At 44.0% G+C, this 23824-nt stretch overlaps 1 protein-coding gene across 1 annotated transcript in view; it reads right to left on the reverse strand.

Moving 5' to 3' along the window:
• Positions 1-13960: 13960 nt before the first annotated feature.
• The window catches only part of LOC106562823 (zinc finger SWIM domain-containing protein 6), a 105753-nt gene continuing 95889 nt past the window's right edge, over positions 13961-23824 (reverse strand). The window contains exons 11-14 of the mRNA XM_045703293.1: positions 22444-22601; positions 22203-22366; positions 22027-22108; positions 13961-17832 (exon numbers count right to left, since the gene is read on the reverse strand). Of these exons, the coding sequence (XP_045559249.1) occupies positions 16967-17832; positions 22027-22108; positions 22203-22366; positions 22444-22601 (1270 nt within the window). The 3' untranslated portion in view covers positions 13961-16966. The remainder of the gene's footprint in view (positions 17833-22026; positions 22109-22202; positions 22367-22443; positions 22602-23824) is intronic.

Here is a 23824-nt window from a genome sequence, read left to right on the forward strand (position 1 = left end):
CACTGTTCTACATTGTGCGGAAATCTTGCTGACTGAAAATATATGCTCTTGTTTATTTCTCACTCTATCCCTCTCTTTCCTTCCTGTGTTTCTGCTAATTGGACACAGAAAGCCTGCTGCAGAGGAGAGAACGCTGGCTGACCGCAGAGCCCATCTCAGTTTCTTATTTAGCCCTGTTGTCACATATGGAATGTAAATGACATCTCCAGCTCACGTTAAGAACACCTGCTCTTTCCATGACATAGACTGACCAGGTGAAGCTACAATCCCTTATTGATACCACTTGCTAAACCCACTCCAATCAGTGTAGATGAAGGGGAGGAGACAGGTTAAAGAAGGATTTTTAAGCCTTGAGACATGGATTATGGATTATGAGAGTGAATGGGCAAGACAAAAGATTTAAGTGCCTTTTTTTCACCTTTATTTAACCAGGTAGGCAAGTTGAGAACAAGTTCTCATTTACAATTGCGACCTGGCCAAGATAAAGCAAAGCAGTTCGACAACATAAAAAAACACAGAGTTACACATGGAGTAAAACAACATAAAATCAATGATACAGTAGAAAGAAATAAGACTATATACAATGTGAGCAAATGATGTGAGATAAGGGAGGTAAAGGCAAATAGGCCATGGTGGCAGAGTAAATAAAGTATAGCAAGTAAAACACTGGAATGGTAGATTTGTTATTTGAAGAAAGTTCAAAGTTAAAATATAAATAACATGGTCCAAAGGAGCAAAATAAATAAAATAAATAAATAAAGTAGGGGAAGAGGTAGTAGTTTGGGCTAAATTATAGATGGGCTATGTACAGGTGCAGTGATCTGGGAGCTGCTCTGATAGCTGGTGCTTAAAGCTAGTGAGGGAGATAAGTGTTTCCAGTTTCAGAGATTTTTGTAGTTCGTTCCAGTCATTGGCAGCAGAGAACTGGAAGGAGAGACGACCAAAGGAGGAGTTGGCTTTAGGGGTGACCAAAGAGATATACCTGCTGGAGCGCGTGCTACAGGTGGGTGCTGCTATGGTGACCAGTGAGCGGAGAAGAGGGGGGACTTTACCTAGCAGGGTCTTGTAGATGACCTGGAGCCAATGTATTTGGCGACGATTATGAAGCGAAGGCCAGCCAACGAGAGTGTACAGGTCGCAGTGGTGGGTAGTATATGGGGCTTTGGTGACAAAACGGATGGCACTGTGATAGACTGCATCGAGCTTGTTGAGTAGGGTATTGGAGACTATTTTGTAAATGACATCGCCGAAGTCGAGGATTGGTAGGATGGTCAGTTATACGAGGGTTAGTTTGGCAGCATGAGTGAAGGATGCTTTGTTGCGAAATAGGAAGGCAATTCTAGATTTAACTTTGGATTGGAGATGATTGATGTGAGTCTGGAAGGAGAGTTTACAGTCTAACCAGACACCTAGGTATTTGTAGTTGTCCACAAATTCTAAGTCAGAACCGTCCAGAGAAGTGATGCTGGACAGGCGGGCAGGTGCAGGCAGCGATCGGTTGAAGAGCATGCATTTAGTTTTACTTGTATTTAGGAGTAGTTGGAGACCACGGAAGGAGAGTTGTATGGCATTGAAGCTCGTCTGGAGGGTTGTTAACACAGTGTCCAAAGAAGGGCCAGAAGTATACAGAATGGTGTCGTCTGCGTAGAGGTGGATCAGAGATTCACCAGCAGCAAGAGCGACATCATTGATATATACAGAGAAAAGAGTTGGCCCAAGAATTGAACCCTGTGGTACCTCCATAGAGACTGCCAGAGGTCCGGACAGCAGGCCCTCCGATTTGACACACTGAACTCTATCAGAGAAGTAGTTGGTGAACCAGGCGACGCAATCGTTTGAGAAACCAAGGCTACTGAGTCTGCCGATGAGGATGTGGTGATTAACAGAGTCAAAAGCTTTGGCCAGGTCAATGAATACGGCAGCACAGTATTGTTTCTTATCGATGGCGGTTACGATGTCGTTTAGGACCTTGAGCGTGGCTGAGGTGCACCCATGACCAGCTCTGAAACCAGATTGCATAGCGGAGAGGGTGCGGTGGGATTCGAAATGGTCGGTAATCTGTTTGTTGACTTGGCTTTCGAAGACCTTAGAAAGGCAGGGTAGGATGGATATAGGTCTGTAGCAATTTGGATCAAGAGTGTCACCTCCTTTGAAGAGGGGGATGACAGCAGCTGCTTTCCAATCTATGGGAATCTCAGACGACACGAAAGAGAGGTTGAACAGGCTAGTAATAGGGGTTGCAATAATTTCGGCAGATAATTTTAGAAAGAAAGGGTCCAGATTGTCAAGCCCAGCTGATTTGTAGGGGTCCAGATTTTACAGCTCTTTCAGAACATCAGCTGAATGGATTTGGGAGAAGGAGAAATGGGGGAGGCTTGGGCGAGTAGCTGTGGGGGGTGCAGTGCTGTTGAAAGCAGTAGGGGTAGTTAGGTGGAAAGCATGGCCAGCCGTAGAAAAATGCTTATTGAAATTCTCAAATATAGTGGGCTTATCGGTGGTGACAGAGTTTCCTATCCTCAGTGCAGTGGGCAGCTGGAAGGAGGTGTTCTTATTCTCCATGGACTCTACAATGTCCCAAAACTTTTTAGAGTTTGAGTTGCAGGAAGCAAATTCCTGTTTGAAAAAGCTAGCCTTGGCGTTTCTAACTGCCTGTGTGTATATTGGTTTCTAACTTCCCTGAAAAGTTGCATATCGCGGGGGCAGTTCGATGCTAATGCAGAACGCCACAGGATATTTTTGTGTTGGTTAAGGGCAGTCAGGTCTGGGGAGAACCAAGGGCTATATCTGTTCCTGGTTCTAAATTTCTTGAAAGGGGCATGCTTATTTAAGATGGTGAGGAAGGCATTTTTTTTAAATAACCAGGCATCCTCTACTGACGGGATGAGGTCAATATCCTTCCAGGATACCAGGGCCAGGTCAAATAGAAAGGCTTGCTCGTTGAAATGTTTCAGGGAGCGTTTGACAGTGATGAGTGGAGGTCGATTGACCGCTGACCCATTACGGGTGCAGGCAATGAGGCAGTGATCGCTGAGATCTTGGTTGAAAACAGCAGAGGTGTATTTAGAGGGCACGTTGGTTAGGATGATATCTATGAGGGTGCCAGTGTTTGCGGCTTTGGGGTTGTACCTGGTGGGTTCATTAATAATTTGTGTGAGATTGAGGGCATCAAGCTTGGATTGTAGGATGGCTGGGGTGTTAAGCATGTCCCAGTTTAGGTCACCTAGTAGCACGAGCTCTGAAGATAGATGGGGGGCAATCAGTTCACATATGGTGTCCAGAGCACAGCTAGGGGTCGAGGGGGGTCTATAGCAGGCGGCAACGGTGAGAGACTTGTTTTTAGAGAGGTGGATTTTTAAAAGTAGAAGTTCAAATTGTTTGGGTACAGACCTGGATAGCAGGACAGAACTCTGCAGGCTATCTCTGCAGTAGATTGCAACACCGCCCCCTTTGGTCGTTCTATCTTGTCTGAAAACGTTGTAGTTAGGGATGAAGATTTCAGAGTTTTTGGTGGACTTCCTAAGCCAAGATTCAGACACAGCTAGGACATCCGGGTTGGCAGAGTGTGCTAAAGCAGTGAATAAAGCAAATATAGGGAGGAGGCTTCTAATGTTAACATGCATGAAACCAAGGCTATTACGGTTACAGAAGTCATCAAAAGAGAGCGCCTGGGGAGTAGGAGTGGAGCCAGGCACTGCAGGGCCTGGATTCACCTCTACATCCCCAGAGGAGCAGAGAAGAATGAGTATGAGGGTACGGCTAAAGGCTATAAGAATTGGTCGTCTGTGACGTCCAGAATAGAGAGAAAAAGGAGCAGGTTTCTGGGGACGATAAAATAGCTTCAAGGTATAATGTACAGACAAAGGTATGGTGGGATGTGAATACAGAGGAGGTAAACCTAGGCATTTAGTGATGATGAGAGAGATATTGTCTCTAGAAACATCATTGAAACCAGAAGATCTCATAGCATGTGTGGGTGGAGGATCTAAGAGGTTGGATAAGGTATAATGAGCAGGGCTAGAGGCTCTACAGTGAAATAAGCCAATAAACACTAACCAGAACAGCAATGGACAAGGCATATTGACATGAAGGAGAGGCATGCTTAGCCGAGTGATCAAAGGGTCCAGTGAGAGTTAGATAGCTAGCCGAGCCATAGGTAGCAAGCTGGTAGAAGATGGAGGGAGGTCTGTTTTTAGCCACCTCGTGCGTTTCCGTCTGTGGGTTAGTGGGGTTCCGTGTGGAAGGGGGGACCAGTCCAAGTTGGCAAAAATAGTTAGTTATAGTGGCCCAAGAAAAGTGTCCGATAGACCTATTCAGATCGCAGCCGATAAGACAGCTAACGATTAGCGGGCCGCAGAATGGGCGATCAGGTTACGTCACGACGGAGGGGCCAGTTGGATAACTCCCTCGGGCAGATAACGTCGGTGGTCCAGTCGTGAAGGCCCGATGGGGCTCCGCATCGGCAGTAAAACGGGTCCGGATAGGTGATTGTAGTCCAGGAGACACTTCAGCTGGCTAGCTCAGGAAAAGCCCAGGAGTGGCTGACGGAACTCTTCAGCTGGCGTGAGGAGGTAGGCAATAAATAGGCCATAGTAGCGAACTAATTACAATATAGCAGATTAACACTGGAGTGATAAATGAGCAGATGATGATGTGCAAGTAGAAATACTGGTGTGCAAAAGAGCAGAAAAGTTAATAAAAACAATATGGGGATGAGGTAGATAGTCCATCTGTAAATAGACCACCCAATCTATGTACAGCTGCAGCGATCTGTTAGCTGCTCAGATAGCTGATGTTTAAAGTTACTGAGGGAAATATAAGTCTCCAGCTTCAGCGATTTTTGAAGTTCGTTCTGGGCCTCTGGCAGCAGAGACAAGGAAGGAAAGGCGGCCAAAGGAGGTGTTGGCTTTGGGGATGACCAGTGAGATATACCTGCTGGAGAGCGTGCTACAGCTGGGTGTTGTTATCGTGACCAGTGAACTGAGATAAGGCAGAGCTTTACCTAGCATAGACTTATAGATGACCTGGAGCCAGTGGGTCTGGCGACGAATATGTAGCGAGGGCCAGCCGACTAGAGCATACAGGTCGCAGTGGTGGGTGGTATATGGGGCTTGGTAACAAAACGGATGGCACTGTGATAGACTGCATCCAGTTTGCTGAGTAGAGCATTGGAAGCTATTTTACAGATGACATCGCCGAACTCGAGGATCGGTAGGATAGTCAGTTTTACTAGGGTGAATGTGGCGGCGTGAGTGAAGGAGGCTTTGTTGCAAAATAGGAAGCCGATTCTAGATTTGATTTTGGATTGGAGATGTTTAATATGAGTCTGGAAGGAGCGTTTACAGTCTAGCCAGACACCTAGGTATTTGTAGTTGTCCACATATTCTAAGTCAGAACCGTCCAGGGTGGTGGTGCTAGTCCGGCGGGCAGGTGCGGGGAGCGGGTTGAAAAGCATGCATTTGGTTTTACTAGCATTTAAGAGCCGTTGGAGGCCACGGAAGGAGTGTTGTATGGCATTGAAGCTCATTTGGAGGTTAGTTAACACAGTGTCCAAAGAAGGGCCAGATGTATACAGAATGGTGTCGTCTGCGTAGAGGTGGATCAGGGAATTACCCACAGCAAGAGCGACATCATTGATATATACAGAGAAAAGAGTCGGCCCAAGAATTTAACCCTGTGGTACCTCCATAGAGACTGCCAGAGGCCCAGACAACAGGCCCTCCAATTTGACACACTGAACTCTGTCTGCAAAGTAGTTGGTGAACCAGGCGAGGCAGTCATTTGAGAAACCAAGGCTGTTGAGTCTGCCAATAAGAATGTGGTGATTGACAGAGTCGAAAGCCTTGGCCAGGTCGATGAAGACGGCAGCACAGTATTGGTTTTTATCGATGGCGGTTATGATATCGTTGGGTACTTTGAGAGTGGCTGAGGTGCACCTGTGACCAGCTCGGAAACCGGATGGCACAGCGGAGAAGGTACGGTGGGATTCGAAATGGTCAGTGATCTGTTTATTAACTTGGCTTTCGAAGACTTTAGAGAGGCAGGGCAGGATGGATATAGGTCTATAACAGTTTGGGTCTAGAGTGTCACCCCCTTTGAAGAGGTGGATGACCACGGCAGCTTTCCAATCTTTAGGAATCTCGGACGATACGAAAGAGGTTGAACAGACTCGTAAAAGGGGTTGCAACAATGGCGGCGGATAGTTTTAGAAAGAGAGGGTGCAGATTGTCTAGCCCAGCTGATTTGTACAGGTCCATGTTTTGCAGCTCTTTCAGAACATCTGCTATCTGGATTTGGGTGAAGGAGAAGCTGGGGAGGCTCGGGGAAGTAGCTGCGGCAAGGGTCGGAGTAGCCAGGAGGAAAGCATGGCCAGCCGTAGCAAAATGCTTCTTGAAATTTTGATTATCATGGATTTATCGGTGGTGACCGTGTTACCTAGCCTCAGAGCAGTGGGCAGCTGGGAGGAGGTGCTCTTGTTCTTCATGGAATTTACAGTGTCCCAAAACATTTTGGAGTTAGAGCTACAGGATGCAAATTTCTGTTTGAAAAAGCTAGCCTTTGCTTTCCTGACTGAATGTGTGTATTGGTTCCTGACTTCCCTGAACAGTTGCATATCGCGGGGGCTATTCAATGCTATTGCAGTCCGCCACAGGATGTTTTTGTGCTGGTCAAGGGCAGTCGGGTCTGGAGTGAACCAAGAGCTAAAGCTGTTCTTAGTTCTACATTTTTCGAAAGAGGCTTGCTTATTTAAGATGTTGAGGAAATTACTTTTAAAGAACGAGACCAGGCATCCTCCACTGACGGGATGAGGTCAATATCCTTCCAGGATACCCGGGCCAGGTCAATTAGAAAGGGCTGCTCGCAGAAGTGTTTTAGAGAGCGTTTGACAGTGATGAGGGGTGGTCGTTTGACCACGGACCCATAGCGGATGCTGGCAATGAGGCAGTGATCGCTGAGATCCTAATTGAAAACAGCAGAGATGTATTTGGAGGGCAAGTTGGTAAGGATAATATCTATGAGGGTGCCTATGTTTATGGATTTAGGGTTGTACCTGGTGGGTTCCTTGATGATTTGTGTGAGATTGAGGGCATCTAGCTTAGATTGTAGGACTGCCGAGGTGTTAAGCATATCCCAGTTTAGGTCACCTAACAGAACAAACTCTGAAGATAGATGAGGGGCAATCAATTCACATATGGTGTCCAGGGCACAGCTGGGAGCTGAGGGGGTCTATAACAGCCGGCAACAGTGAGAGACTTATTTCTGGAGAGATTCATTTTTAAAATTAGAAGACATTTTGAATGCTTAACAGGACAGGAAAATTGTCAAATTCACGCACTTATCAAGAGGACATCCCTGGTCATCCCTACTGCCTCTGATCTGGCGGACTCACTAAACACAAATGCTTTGTTTGTAAAGATGTTGGAGTGTTCCCCTGGCTATCCGTATATCAAATAAAACAAGATAATGTTGCCATCTGGTTTCTTATTATAAGGAATTTGCAATTATTTATACTTTTACTTTTGAAACGTAAGTATATTTTAGCAGTTACATTTAGTTTTGATACGTAAGTATATTTAAAACCAAATCGTTTTAGACTTTTACTCAAGTAGTATTTTACTGGGTGACTTTTACTTGAGTCGTTTTCTATTAAGGTATCTTTACCTTTACTCAAGTATGACAATTGGGTACTTTTTCCACCACTGGGTAGGAGGTTCCAGGCGCACCAGTTTGTGTCAAGAACTGCAACACTGCTGGGTTTTTCACGCTCAACAGTTCCCGTGTGTATCTAGAGTGGTCCGCCACCAAAAGGACATCCACTCCCAAAGGACACAACTTTGGGAAGCATTGGATTCAACATGGGCCAGCATCTCTGTGGAAGCTTTCAACACCTTGTAGAGTCCATGACCTGACGATTTGAGGCTGTTCTGAGGGCAAATGGGGTGCAACTCAATATTAGGAAGGTGTTCTTCATGTTTGGTATACTCAGTGTATTATTCACTGTGTTATTTATCATGCCTTTGGCCAATCACCATACCCTGAATACATGTACAGTATAAAGTCTGACTTCTCTTATCAACACTATTACAAAAAATGGTTCCTAAAGGGTTCTTCGGCTGTCCCCATAGAAAACCCTTTTGGGTTCCATATAGAACCCTCTCTGGAAAGGGTTCTACATGGAACCCAAAAGGGTTTTACCTAGAACCAAAAGGGTTCTTCAAAGGGTTCTCCTATGGGGACAGCCGAAGAACACTTTTAGGTTCTAGATATCACCTCTGCAACTCAGCGTTTGTATCACACATTTTCGAATGAAAAACAATCTAGTCAATAACTGAACATAGCGTAACTTCTATACATTTAAACAAAAAAAAAAATCTTTACTGTGGTCCTTTACTGTGAGCAATAGGACTGTTAGGGCCAAGTGGCAGAAAGGCATTGAGGAGCGAGGAGTGTTTTTCCTCTATTTCTCCCTTTTCATATAACACGATTTTCATATAACACGACTTTCATATAACACGATTATCATATAACATGACTTTCATATAACACGATTTTCATATAACACGATTATCATATAACATGATTCTTTTTTGACACCACATTCTAAAAAGAAAGTCCTTCAGGCTCTAGTTTAGTCTTATCTTGATTATTGTCCAGTCGTGTGGTCCAGTGCTGCAAGGAAAGACCTAGTTAAGCTGCAGCTGGCCCAGAACAGAGCTGCATGTCTTGCTCTTCACTGTAATCAGAGGGCTGATATAAATACTATGCATGCCAGTCTCTCTTGGCTAAGAGTTGAGGAGAGGCTGACTGCATCACTTCTTATTTTTATAAGAAACATTAACGTGTTGAAAATCCCAAATTGTTTGCGTAGTCAACTTACACACAGCTCTGACACACACACACTTATCCCACCAGACATGCCACTAAGGGTCTTTTCACAGTCCCCAGATCCAGAACAAATTCAAGAAAACATACAGTATAATATGGAGCCATTATTGCATGGAATTACATTCCATCTCATATTGCTCAAATAAACAGCAAACCTGGCTTAAAAAAAACAGATAAAGCAACACGTCACGGCACAACACCTCTCCCCTATTTGACCCAGATAGTTTGTGTGTATGTATTGGAATGGATATGTAGTCTACGTGTGCCTTTTTTAATACATTTTTGTAGTTCTGTTCTTGAACTGTGCTATTGTCTATTGATGTTCTGTATTATGTCATTCTGTATTATGTTTCATGTTTTGTGTGGACCCCAGGAAGAGAAGCTGCTGCTTTTGCAACAGGTAATGGGGATCCTAATAAAATACCAACATGTATGGGTATCTAGGAGAGATTTGGAGGCTTGAACGGAGATCAGGAGTGTCCTGGCACTGACAGTGTTAAAGTGAGAAACTGTTACAGGGAACAGGTCACTGCAGCATAAATCTCCTTACAGTATATTTGTTAATTGTCCTTGGAAACCATGTCATAGCAACTCACAGAACAAATGTGAGAAACAGAAATTGAGATTCATCACATTACTTTGAAGGACAAGGTCCTCTTGTCCAAATGATCATCCTGGGGATGTTGAAACTGCACTGCCCTGTTACTATGCATAGCATCTAGGCCTACCCATTCTGACTAGCTTTAATGGAACAGGTTTGACCTTTGTGACCCAATGATTGTGAAAGTATAAAACTAAATGCAACATGTAACACTGTTCTATCAAGTTTATAGGCCTCTAAATGTTATCCTGGCTATTTGAAAGGTTTATTTGTCAAAGGAATGAAAATATGACTCTGTTGTGTTTCCACGGGGTATAACTTATGGACATAACTTTCTCACTGTGTCAGGTGCTTTAACTCGCTGTCCTGGAGGACATCTTCATTTGGTACCCTTAAATAAAGTCCTTTAAATAAAGCTGGAGTTAAATAATGAGAGCTGCTCCCGCCCTGAAGTCCCCCCTTCGGCTTGAAATTAACTTCTCACTTTTATTAATGTCCCCTTATCGCTCATCGCGCTCACTGACCCGTCTCGCCCCTTCCCACTCAACCAGAGAGAGCGCTCTAGCAAGTGGTCGCTCTCCGCAAATTTAATTGAGGGCAATTTTCAAATTAAATTTTCAAAACCCTTCTCGATCTCCGTGAGGCAGGTGGGGTGTGGAGAGTGGGGAGCGGATGTCTTGATCGGGTTTTGTGGGCAGGTACCCCGGGCCGAAGAGGTGGAATGATAAACGAGGGGCATTAATCTCCATGACAGGGAGAGGAGTTAGCGCCGGTGATAGCACGGCTAACGGCTTTAATTAGCATTTAATCAGACGCCCCGGGGCCGTTGGAGGGGAGAGGAGAAGATCAAACTGTAACAGCCATAGAAGAGGAAGAAGACAGTCCCACTGGTGACCAAACTGCTGGGAGCACTGCTCACCAGCATTTCATGAAGAGGCCTATGATCTCTCCTCGTGTATGATGGTTTAGATTAGTACAAAGGCTAGGTAACTAGTCTCTTGTGCCATAAAGATCCAGACCTAATATAAAGGTCTATCAAATTTAAACAGCCAGAGAAGAGAAGGAGATCCCACTGGTGACCAGAACAATACGCACTGCTGTGGAGTAGCCCTAGTGAGCATGCACACTAGGTTTTCAGAGGTTGTTGTATGCTGTCCTTGGGTAGGTTCCTGGTTTAAATCTGGATCAAAGGACCAGGAATAACTGATGCCACCTTGAAACCATCGACAGCTCTTTCGGAGTCCCCCGAATTAACAGGTCGTCAAATTACAAAGTCATTGTACAAGGTGCCACTCATTTCCAGAGAGGATAGACTCAAAGACATGCATCAAGACTCACCATATACCTTTACCCTTTCTAATGTAGTATCCTTGATTTCAGCCTGACACCTGTGACAAGATGCATTCGGTATGTCTGTCTCTGCAAAATGTTTCTAGTGTAGAACTAATGGTTTTCTCACCACTAGACATGTAGGATTAGGGTGAAATCTGAAAGTGATTTGGCGGATGTTTGAGTGAGTGAGTGAATGAGTGTGAGAGAGAGAGAGAGAGACATGTGTGAGTTGATGGTGATGGGGAGGAAAAGGGCTTTTGGCACAAGAGGGCCATGTGTGATAATGTCATTAGAGATATACAGTGTGACCGGTCTGTTCAGGCTGCCGTACTGTAGGGACGTCATTAACACCTGTTACTGAACAGGGTCCTATGCTATGGTCAGTACCACATACACACACGCACATATGCACAGACACAAAAACACAGCTAACTGACAAGCCACTTTCTCTTAACGCCGTCAATGTTACATGCATCAAGACAACAACAAATGGACAGGTCTAACTTCTCTTTGACTGATGTTTGTAACGTGTACGCTGGGAGTCGGGAAGCACGTTCAGGGAGTGAATATTTAATAAGTAAACAAACATGGACAAAACAAAAAAACACGCGCAATGCACAGACATGAAACACTGAAACAGAAACAACGTCTGGGGAAGGAACCAAAGGGAGTGACATATAGGGAAGGTAATCAGGGAGGTGGTGGAGTCCAGGTGAGTCTGGTGAGGCGCTGGTGCGCGTAACGATGGTGACAGGTGTACGTAATAATGAGCAGCCTGGTGACCTAGAGCACCAGGGAGGGAGTATACGTGACAATGTTATTGTCGGTGAGCGATAATAATTAATCAGGAAGATATACATTCTGAGTATCCATGTGCACTGCCAACAAATTAACCTAATTATAGTAGCCTTCCCTGTAGCTCAGTTGGTAGAGCATGGTGTTTGCAATGCCAGGGTTGTGGGTTCGATTCCCACGGGGGGTCAGCACAGAAAAAATAAATTTATGAAATTGTATGAAATGTATGCATTCACTACTGTAAGTTGCTCTGGATAAGAGCGTCTGCTAAATGACTAAAATGTAAAAAAAAATGTAAGTACCAACACACACACACTAGGCCCACATTCGGAAAGTATTCAGACCCCTTCACCTTTTCCATAATGTTACATTACAGCTTTACTCTAAAATGGATTCAATCTACACACAATTCCCCATAATGACAAAGTGAAAACAGGTTTTTAGAAATGTACCATATTTACATAACTATTCAGACCCTTCGCTATGAAACTTGAAATTGAGCTCAGGTGCATCCTGTTTCCATTGATCATCCTTGAGATGTTTCTACAACTTGTTTGGAGTCCACCTGTGGTAAATTACGTTGTTTGGACATGATTTGGAAAGGCACACACCTGTCTATATAAGGTCCCACAGTTGACAGTACATATCAGAGCAAAAACCAAGCCATGAGGTTGAAGGAATTGTCTGTAGAGCTCCGAGACAGGATGGTGTCGAGGCACAGACCTGGGGAAGGGTACCAAAATATTTCTGCAGCATTGAAGGTCCCCAAGAACACAGTGGCCTCCATCATTCTTAAATGGAAGAAGTTTGGAACCACCAAGACTCTTCCTAGAGCTGGCCGCCCGGCCAAACTCAGCAATTGAGGGAGAAGGAGGTGACCAAGAACCCGATGGTCACTCTGACAGAGCTCCAAAGTTCCTCTGTGGAGATGGGAGAACCATCCAGAAGGACTACCATCTCTGCAGCACTCTACCAATCAGGCCTTTATGGTAGTGGCCAGACGGAAGCCACTCCTCAGTAAAAGGCACATGACAGCATGCTTGGAGTTTGCCAAAAAGGTAGCTAAAAGGACTCTCAGACCATGAGAAATAAAATTCTCTGGTCTGATGAAACTAAGATTGAACTCTTTGGCCTGAATGCCAAGCGTCACAACTGGCGGAAACCAGGCACCGCTCATCACCTGGCCAATACCATCCCAAGCATGGTGGTGGCAGCATCATTCATTGGGGATGTTTTTCAGCGGCGGGGACTGGGAGACTAGTCAGGGTCAAGGGAAAGAGGAACGGAGCAAAGTACAGAGAGATCCTTGATGAAAACTTGCTCCAGAGCAATCAGGACCTCAGACTGGGGCGAAGGTTTACCTTCCAACAGGACAACGACGCTAAGCTCACAGCCAAGACACTGAAGGAGTGGCATCGGCCAAAGTCTCTGAATGTCCTTGAGTGGCCCAGCCAGAGCCCAGACATGAACCTTATCAAACATCTCTGGAGAGATCTGAAAATAGCTATGCAGCGACGCTCCCCATCCAACCTAATAGAACTTGAGAGGATCTACAGAGAAGAATGGAAGAAACTCCCCAAATACAGGTGTGCCAAGCTTGTAGCGTCATACCCCAGAAGACTAGAGGCTGTAATCGCTACTAAAGGTGCTTCAACAAAGTACTGAGTAAAAGGTTTGAATACTTAAACTGTTCTTGCTTTGTCATTATTGATGAGGGGAAAAAATGATTTAATCCGTTTTAGAATAAGGCTGTATCGTACCAATGTGGAAAAAGTGAAGCGATCTGTATACTTTCCAAATGCACTGGTTACACACACACACACACACACACAGACACACACACACAGTTTGTGCTGCTGTGTTGCTGTACCCACCTCTGTGTGTTTGTGCCTTATTACTGTTCACACACAGACAGTTTCAGTGTTTGTGTCAATATTTAATGAGGGACGGGAGTCTGGGGACCCCACGGCTGTCAGGAGTCTGTCTGGAGGTACCACCTGTTCCCAATCCCCCAAACACACACACTAACTAATAAACCATGTTCTCTCAACACTGTGGGGAATTGGGGATGCTGTGGCAACATTGTCAATGCTACATACCTGTAAACAGGTATGTGGTATAGACTGGTCCAAATTTGATTCACAAATTATGGATGTCATTGAATACTATTGTGATAGAGTTGAAAACTGCATACAGAACAACTGGATTCAGTGAGTGATTCTTAGTGATTTTCCTGATCGAGCTCCACTTGCTGGTCTGTTTCTATGCCGACCATCCTTTCGAGCAACCTTGTGTATCAGAATGAGATGTACTGTAACCATCCAATACAAAACCAAGGAGCCCAAAATGTACCTTTAAAAAAAACTAACTTTAATTAAAACAAAAAAAAAGATTATAAAACAGTGATTTTAGTTACATAAATAAATTGATATCGGTGTATCAAATCTTAATTCCATAAGCATGTATACATGGATCAGTGTAATAAATAAAGTGGGAAAACAGAAGATTCCATTTCCTACACGAACAGAAAAAAAACAGCTAGCAAGAAACAGAGGAAATCCATTCATTAGAGGACGAGACACACAGGACAAAGTTTTCCATCAAACACACGAGGAAATGCTTCGTTAAAAGCACAGCGTTTACAGAGCCATTCAGTTACTAATTAAGGACACTAAAGCTGGGACCAAGGTGGCTTGGCTTTCACTTCTTGGAACGTGTTTGGTTGTTAGAACTCCTGCTTGGTTACTTCAAAACAAGGCAAGAGAAAAGGCTATTTATTCTTTAAAGAACAAAAGAGAAAGCACTTCAACAAAAACCAGAAAAATAAAGAAACAAGACAAGTTATTAGTACAATAGCCGGACCTCGTACAGGAAGAGACACACTGGTCTGTGGCGTGTTCAGATGCAAGCGGACATTTCAGCGGAGCACAACTCGTCCTGAAGGGTGACAGCCCTGCTGGTTTTAATAGATCAATTAGTATCACTGACTGACCTAGCTTTCACACCACTGATTAGCCAGGTATAACACTAAAGTCTGGGATTTCCAGGTAAAGAGAACCAGCAGACCCCGTGGCCTTCGAGGACCAGAGTTATACACAACTGCATGTTGGTCATTTCTCAATAGCTGATCAATGTTATGATGCCACGTAATGAAAAATCAATGCTCAGGTTATCACATGACATATCAATGGAATACTGTACGTCAGTCAAATACATAAATCTGTTCATTGTGAAAAGTGACCCTTGAGAGAACAAGATAATATTTTCACTGTGCTCCAATACCTTGAATAGATACCAAATCAAACTGATAGCAGTTCAATAATCTGAACCAATGTCTTAGTACTGACACTACCCTTGTCAGCCTACAGTAACCCACCATTAGCAAGGCCAATTCAGTTTCTGATGTGTTCTGTGGTAAAAAAAAAATAGAAAGAAAAAACACTAAGAGAAAAAGAGCAAGCTACAGCGGCTTCAAGTATTTCACATTACATAGAATACTCTGTGTAAATTAGTTAACATATACTTTTGAATCCTCCATACTCAGACTTACACTATCGTATATATACACAGTACAATACATGCTTGCTCGTATCATTGTTTCCTGTATTCGTTCCTTCTTCCTTTTTCCTGTTAGTTTTAGAGAAATCCCTGAGAACGTCTTGACAGTTGCTGAAGGTTATACACATAGAATAGGCCTATTAAAACAGTATTATAATGGAATTCTAATTATCCTATGGTTCCACATGCACAGAAGCATTGACACTGGCCCATTCTGGAGCTACACTCACCTATTCTACAGATGTGAGATCCTAACTTGAGCCTGTTTGCTACAGCAGGAAAATAATCCTGCAGCAACAGGAAATATGAACTATGTATAAAATAAATTGACATTTTTGTAGGGGTTGATACATTTTTCTTAAGGGAAAATCAAGTCCGAAATTGTGGAAAAGTGGAAATTAAACAACTTTAAACCTCAAAATACAAGTAAAACATTTCCTGTATTGCAGGTGATCCAATTAAGATCCTACATCTGTACAACTAGAACCCTGGTAACTTTGGTACTGTAATTAGTTACCCAGCCTGTATTCTTGTGAACACAGAAACAGCCAGGTCACCAGCTTAGTTTTGTGAATACAGAAACAGTCAGGTAACCAGGCTAGTCTCCAGCAACTGTGCATCGTAAGACTTGAACCAGTAACTAACCCACAATTACAAGTTTGTTGGTTCTAAGTACATTGTGCACTGTAAAAAAAATAATATATATCCTGTTGTTTTTACGGTAACTTACTGGCAGCCAGTTAGTTACCTGTAAGTTACTGTAAAAAATAAAAGGTTACCGTAAATGTAAAAAAAACCTTTTGTTTAACAGTACATTACTCTAAACTTTACTGTAAACAGGATTTGTTTTTACAGTGTGGGATATTTCTGGCATAATACATCAAATGCTGGTACTCTTTCATAATACTCCATATCCTCATCTTATGGTCCATGTGCCATTACTGTAGTCCTGCATTGTTGACCTTAATCTAACACAGATAGTTATGATTACTGCATCTGAAACAACACCAGTCTGTTAAGACAATTATTCCAAAACTAGAATCTAACTAATACCTATGACTCAGAGAAAACACAAGTGACGAGTCAACAGAAATGCTAATGGTGGTTTTCTCATGAAGCCACCATTAGAAGCCACCAGTGCTTCCAATAGTCAGGTCTGTGTGGTTTTAAAGCCATAGGGTCTCTTGAGGCTGCCAATGTGTTTTTACACGAGCGCTTTCGCACAAGGGACTTTAAGCCAGTTGACATATACTCAGTATAAAACCAAGATATAAAACAGGGAGATGCTAATAATAATAATAAACATTTCTGTTATCTGCTTTTTCCTCTCGCACACACAAAGAAAAACACACAACATTCACAACGTGACATTGCCTCTTCTGAAAATAAAACACACATAGTACTGTACACAGTAATAATAATAACAGTAATAATGTTTATAACAATAACAACAGCAAGAACGATAATACTGTGTGGCTCTGGAAAGATTTTTTTCCTTCTTTTGCTTTGTCCTCCAACTCTTTACTTGTCCATGTTTAAGTCCAAAGAAGTTCAAAAGGCAGACTCAAGTTAATATAAAAGTACTAGGGGCCGACCCTGGTCAGCCGAACCTCCCCCTCGGGGCCGACCCTGGTCAGCCGAACCTCCCCCTCGGGGCCGACCCTGGTCAGCCGAACCCCCCCCTAGGGGCCGACCCTGGTCAGCCGAACCCCCCCCTAGGGGCCGACCCTGGTCAGCCGAACCCTCCCTAGGGGCCGACCCTGGTCAGCCGAACCTCCCCCTAGGGGCCGACCCTGGTCAGCCGAACCTCTCCCTCACCAGCATCATGAGTTTCTTCTTTCCCTTGTAGATCTGTTTGAGGTTGTCTATGAACTGGGTGAACTGGATGTGTCCGTCCTGGGCCATGAGGAACGTCTCCCGGGTCTTCCCCAGGAACTCTATGAACTCGCTGTAGTGGCGCGGGCTGATGTGCGTGAGGCGAGAGTGCGTGGTGTTGATGTAGGCCCCGATGGTAGCGTCCAGCAGCTGCCTGAGAGGAGCTTTGTCCAGTGACATCAGCTTCCCAGAGTTCCTGCGGCTGTGCAGAGCTGACACCAGCCCCGGCGTGGTCAGTGTGCACCGCCGCAAAATATCCGACAGCACCGTGGCGCACTTCACGCTCTTCACCACCAGGGGGATGACGGCAGCCAGCTCGTTCTTTCCCAGCGAGTGACTCAGAGCGCAGGCCCACAGCACGTCATTGATGGCTGGGTGGGTATCCTGGTTGTAGCTGAGGTTTAGATGAGCCATGGCTAGCGTGGCTAGCTTGTACGCCCTCATAGGGTACCCCCTGTGCTCCATGTACCTGGCTATCGTGAACAGCTGTGTGTAGCTCATCCCCGTGGCGGCCGCGTCCAGAACGATCTGGTAGGCCGTCTCGAAGGCGATGTGGTCCTTCTCGCAGAGCGTGAGGGCAGAGAGTGCACAGTTCTGGGGGTCCTTCATGGCACACTGCAGGGCCAGGGTCCGGGCGGAGGAGGCCAGGTTCTCCTGCTGGTGACAGTCCAGGTGCAGCCGAACGATGGTGGTGTTGGACATAACGGTGGTGGCCACGATGCTGGTGGCCTCGGTCGGGGTGAAGAGGGTGTACCAACTCTGCATGATGCTGTCCAACGCATACACCCCTGGGACACACACACACACACAAGAAGTCAGAGGATTAGCAGAGTAATTTGACTAACAATATTTATTTTGAAGCCCTCATACTGAACTAAATATACACTTAACTAAATATGAACTAAATACAGTGAGCTCAAAGTATTGGGACAGTGACACATTATGTTGTTTTGGCTCTGAACTCCAGCACTTTGGATTTGAAATAATACAAGGGGGTTCTACTAAACTAATGTACGGAATTGTTTTAAGATGGTCATAGCAAGGATCATTTAGCTATTTGATTTTGAAATGTAAGACCCCTTAAGGGGTTTATTTGATGAAACATTGAATTTGGCATCACTGCTATTAACAGATTCACTACATGGAACAAGATAGTCCCCCAAAAAATCTAAAGGAAGTTTGTTCTGAAGTGACTGTCCTATATGTGAGAGAGATACAGTATAAGAAAGATCAGGAAACATTATATTTTATATATATATACAGTGAGGGAAAAAAGTATTTGATCCCCTGCTGATTTTGTACGTTTGCTCACTGACAAAGAAATGACCAGTCTATAATTTTAATGGTACGTTTATTTGAACAGTAAGAGAGAATAACAACAAAAAAAAACAGAAAAACGCATGTCAAAAATGTTATAAATTGAATTGCATTTTAATGAGGGAAATAAGTATTTGACCTCTCTGCAAAACATGACTTAGTACTTGGTGGCAAAACCCTTGTTGACAATCACAGAGGTCAGACGTTTCTTGTAGTTGGCCACCAGGTTAGCACACATCTCAGGAGGGATTTTGTCCCACTCCTCTTTGCAGATCTTCTCCAAGTCATTAAGGTTTCGAGGCTGACGTTTGGCAACTCGAACCTTCAGCTCCCTCGACAGATTTTCTATGGGATTAAGGTCTGGAGACTGGCTAGGCCACTCCAGGACCTTAATGTGCTTCTTCTTGAGCCACTCCTTTGTTACCTTTGGGTCATTGTCATGCTGGAATACCCATCCAAGACCCATTTCAATGCCCTGGCTGAGGGAAGGAGGTTCTCACCCAAGATTTGACAGTACATGGCCCCGTCCATCGTCCCTTTGATGTGGTGAAGTTGTCCTGTCCCCTTAGCATAAAAACACCCCCAAAGCGTAATGTTTCCACCTCCATGTTTGACGGTGGGGATGGTGTTCTTGGGGTCATAGGCAGCATTCCTCCTCCTCCAAACACAACGAGTTGAGTTGATGCCAAAAGAGCTCCGTTTTGGTCTCATCTGACCACAACACTTTCACCCAGTTGTCCTCTGGATCATTCAGATGTTCATTGGCAAACTTCAGACGGGCATGTATATGTGCTTCTTGAGCAGGCGGACCTTGCGGGCGCTGCAGGATTTCAATCCTTCACGGCGTAGTGTGTTACCAATTGTTTTCTTGGTGACTATGGTCCCAGCTGCCTTGAGATCATTGACAAGATCCTCCCGTGTAGTTCTTGGCTGATTCCTCACCGTTGTCATGATCATTGCAACTCCACGAGGTGAGATCTTGCATGGAGCCCCAGGCCGAGGGAGATTGACAGTTCTTTTGTGTTTCTTCCATTTGCGAATAATAGCACCAACTGTTGTCACCTTCTCACCAGGCTGCTTGGCGATGGTCTTGTAGCCCATTCCAGCCTTGTGTAGGTCTACAATCTTGTCCCTGACATCCTTGGAGAGCTCTTTGGTCTTGGCCATGGTGAAGAGTTTGGAATCTGATTGATTGATTGCTTCTGTGGACATGTGTCTTTTTTACAGGTAATAAACTGAGATTAGGAGCACTCCCTTTAAGAGTGTGCTCCTAATCTCAGCTCGTTACCTGTATAAAAAGACACCTGGGAGCCAGAAATCTTTCTGATTGAGAGGGGGTCAAATACTTATTTCCCTCATTAAAATGCAAATCAATTTATAACATTTCTGACATGCGTTTTTATGGATTTTTTTGTTGGTATTCTGTCTCTCACTGTTCAAATAAACCTACCATTAAAATTATAGACTGATCATTTCTTTGTCAGTGGGCAAACGTACAAAATCAGCAGGGGATCGAATACTTTTTCCCCCTCACTGTGTGTGTGTGTGTGTGTGTGTGTGTGTGTGTGTGTGTGTGTGTGTGTGTGTGTGTGTGTGTGTGTGTGTGATATATATATATATATATATATTTTACATTTAACCCCTGATTTTAGGCTCTAAACTATATCCCTATATTCTTCCATCATTTTTTAAAAACTGGTACCGGGGACCATTAGATGAGTCTTGCGGGCTTGTAGAGCAAAACAACCAACATGTACGTGTTCTTGAGAGACTCACCTTTCCTCAGAGGGGTCATATTAGTGTGTAGCTCAAACACTACAGACAGAAGTTGGCAGATTGGCTGTACCAACTTCAGACCAGTCCCAAGACACTTGTAGGGGTCGTAGAGCAAAACGGAGAACACCATCAAGTTCGCGAGAGTTTCATCTTTGTAGGCCAAACCGTTCAGATACTACAGACATTTTCGTGAGAAGACAGATTTTCAGGACGTCTCATGGTCTGACAAACACCGCTCTAGCTCTGCCACCTTTTACCACAGATGCGGAAGGGCGATATCGGCGGATGCAGTAGATTGAGCCCATGCAAAATAGCAGATATCTCTAGCTTAAACAGACGGGTGTTCATGGGGATTTTTCTATTTAAGTTAATTCGATTTCCACGGGGCCAGGGAAATTGTCAGCTTTAATTTGAGGGTATTTTTATCCATATCGGGTGTACCGTTTAGAAATGAAAGCACTTTTTGTACATAGTCCCCCATTTTAGGGGACCAAAACTAAATGGGACAAATTCACTTGTGTATTAAAAAAAGTAAAGTCTCATATTTGGTCCCATATTCATAGCACACAATAATTACATCAACCTTGTGACTCCACAAATTTGTCAGATGCATTTGCGGTTTGTTTTGGTTGTGTTTCAGATGATTTTTTACGCCCAATAGAAATTAATGGTAAATAATGTATTGTGTCATTTTGGAGTCACTTTTATTGTAAATAAGAATAGAACATGTTTGACACTTCTACATTAATGTGGATATTACCATGATTACAGATAATCCTGAATTAATTGTGAATAATGATGAGGGAGAAAGTTAGAGGCACAAATATCATACCCCAAGACATGCTAACCTCTCACCATTACAATAACAGTGGAGGTTAGCATTTTATATCATACCCCCAAGACATGCCAACCTCTCACCATTACAATAACAGTGGAGGTTAGCATTTTATATCATACCCCCAAGACATGCCAACCTCTCACCATTACAATAACAGTGGAGGTTAGCATTTTATATCATACCCCCAAGACATGCCAACCTCTCACCATTACAATAACAGTGGAGGTTAGCATTTTATATCATACCCCAAGACATGCCAACCTCTCACCATTACAATAACAGTGGAGGTTAGCATTTTATATCATACCCCCAAGACATGCCAACCTCTCACCATTACAATAACAGTGGAGGTTAGCATTTTATATCATACCCCCAAGACATGCTAACCTCTCACCATTACAATAACAGTGGAGGTTAGCCTTTTATATCATACCCCCAAGACATGCCAACCTCTCACCATTACAATAACAGTGGAGGTTAGCATTTTATATCATACCCCCAAGACATGCCAACCTCTCACCATTACAATAACAGTGGAGGTTAGCATTTTATATCATACCCCCAAGACATGCCAACCTCTCACCATTACAATAACAGTGGAGGTTAGCATTTTATATCATACCCCAAGACATGCCAACCTCTCACCATTACAATAACAGTGGAGGTTAGCATTTTATATCATACCCCCAAGACATGCCAACCTCTCACCATTACAATAACAGTGGAGGTTAGCATTTTATATCATACCCCCAAGACATGCTAACCTCTCACCATTACAATAACAGTGGAGGTTAGCATTTTATATCATACCCCCAAGACATGCTAACCTCTCACCATTACAATAACAGGGGAGGTTAGCATTTTTTGGGGGTATGATATTTATGCCTCTAACTTTCCGTACATTAGTTTAGTAGAACCCCCCCTTGTATTATTTCAAATCCAAAGTGCTGGCGTAGAGAGCCAAAACAATCCAACTTGTGTCACTGTGCTGATTATTCTGGAGCTCACTGTAAGTGGTATATCATAGGAAGGGAAAACGGTGTAGACTTACCTACTTCAGTGGCACAGGTAACTAACCACCGTACCATCTCCCTCCTCCTCCAGTTCAACGTAGATAGGGTTATCCTCATCACCTGGGAATGAGACAGTTAGGGATGGTAGAGAGGTGTGTGTGTGTGTGTGTGTGTGTGTGTGTGTGTGTGTGTGTGTGTGTGTGTGTGTGTGTACCTGTAGCCCCAGCTCCAGTGAGACTTTGAGCAGTGTGATGTCTGGCAGGCTGTCCATCAGAGTAGCGATCTTGAAGGCATCCTGGCCCAGTTTAAAGATGTGAGATGAGGAATGGATGTTCTTCTGGATGGACTCTAGTACAGTCTCCAGCTTACGACTATCACCTGGACCAACAGAACAACACATACAGTACAATGACAAAGGGACCAAAATGTGTGTGTGTGTGTGTGTGTGTGTGTACCTTTGGCTGCGGTGAGCATGGTGGAGGCCAGTTCACACTGCTGGGACTCTATGTGGGTGAGTGTGAACCAGCGTGGGTAACGGTTAGGGACCACAGACACCATGTGATGGGGTCGCGACAGGTCACCTGACGAGGCTGTGGACTCCAACACAGGCAACCTGAGGAGCACAGAAAAACCACAAGGCTGATTTGGATCACACACACACACAAACACAAGCACGTGCACAAAGTATAATCAGCAAGATTTTGTCAGTGTTCTGGAGTACATTAAAGGTGTTGGCCTACTGCAATTTACTTCCAACCAAGTCCTTCATTACAGACCTGAAGCAACAGTAGTATGATGACTGTTTTCTTGACTTGAGTTACTGGTAATTAAGAACATAGGCCTGTTACACCTGCTGGTGTAGAATAGTGCAGGGCGAAATGGCCAAAATATATCACAATATTTTTCTTATTTTTGACGGTATTTTCTGTTTCTGAATAATAAAAGTCTAAATATGCTTTATGAGTAGTGCATGACCCTAGGAAGGCAGTAAATTAATTATAAGTTGTTTAATGTCTTTCTCTATTCTGATGGTTTTATCCTCAACCAAACTGGCAGTTAAGTAGTCCAATTTGTAGAACTTTTCATTTACTTAGCACTGTATACAAATACCGTTAGACAGTATTGTAAAGATCCATACCGGTGTACATTAAAAGCCCTAGTCTAAACAGGCTTTATAGGTCTCACGCATCTGCAGACAGACAGACATTGGAGTACACAGTATTCTTCTCTTTGTGTGTGCTACTGTGGGCAGCTCATCTCAAATTCAAACCTCATCTTCCAGCCCAGTTGCAAAGGTCTCTCTCGCTGCCTTTGAAAGAGAAGAGAACCTGGGCAGATCTCAACCAATCACAAAGCTAATTGAGTCCATGGGGAAATGAGCGGATTCACCTTCCGGCCTTCGATGCCTGGACACACATACGCACCCACCCACACACATAAAAACAATGTTACAAGGCTATGCTAAATGGCAGTTTGATTTCAGAGAAAAGGGCCAGAGACACTATAGCTATGTGAGGAACACCTCCAAGTCCGGCTCTAACGTTGATTATTAACTGAAGTGTGTCGGGCCCAGACAAGGTAAAAGGGAAGGCCTGGCCAAAAGTCTGACTAGATAAAGGGGAGAGAAAGCAAGACGAGACTTGGTGTGAAATGGAGACGTGCCGATGCCATAGCGACAAGGGTTTCGTTCCAAACACATCTAAAGATCTGCTAAAACACTGGGGGATTCTGGACCATTGATGCGGTGGAACTAAGCAAAAAGTCTCTCCCTAAAGATGGAATCCTCGTCAACATTCCTACCTTTGTGTGACTTACAGAGAACCACTGGTGGGGACT

This window comes from Salmo salar, chromosome ssa20 (genome assembly GCF_905237065.1).
Source record: "Salmo salar chromosome ssa20, Ssal_v3.1, whole genome shotgun sequence".
NCBI classification, from domain to species: Eukaryota; Metazoa; Chordata; class Actinopteri; order Salmoniformes; family Salmonidae; genus Salmo; species Salmo salar.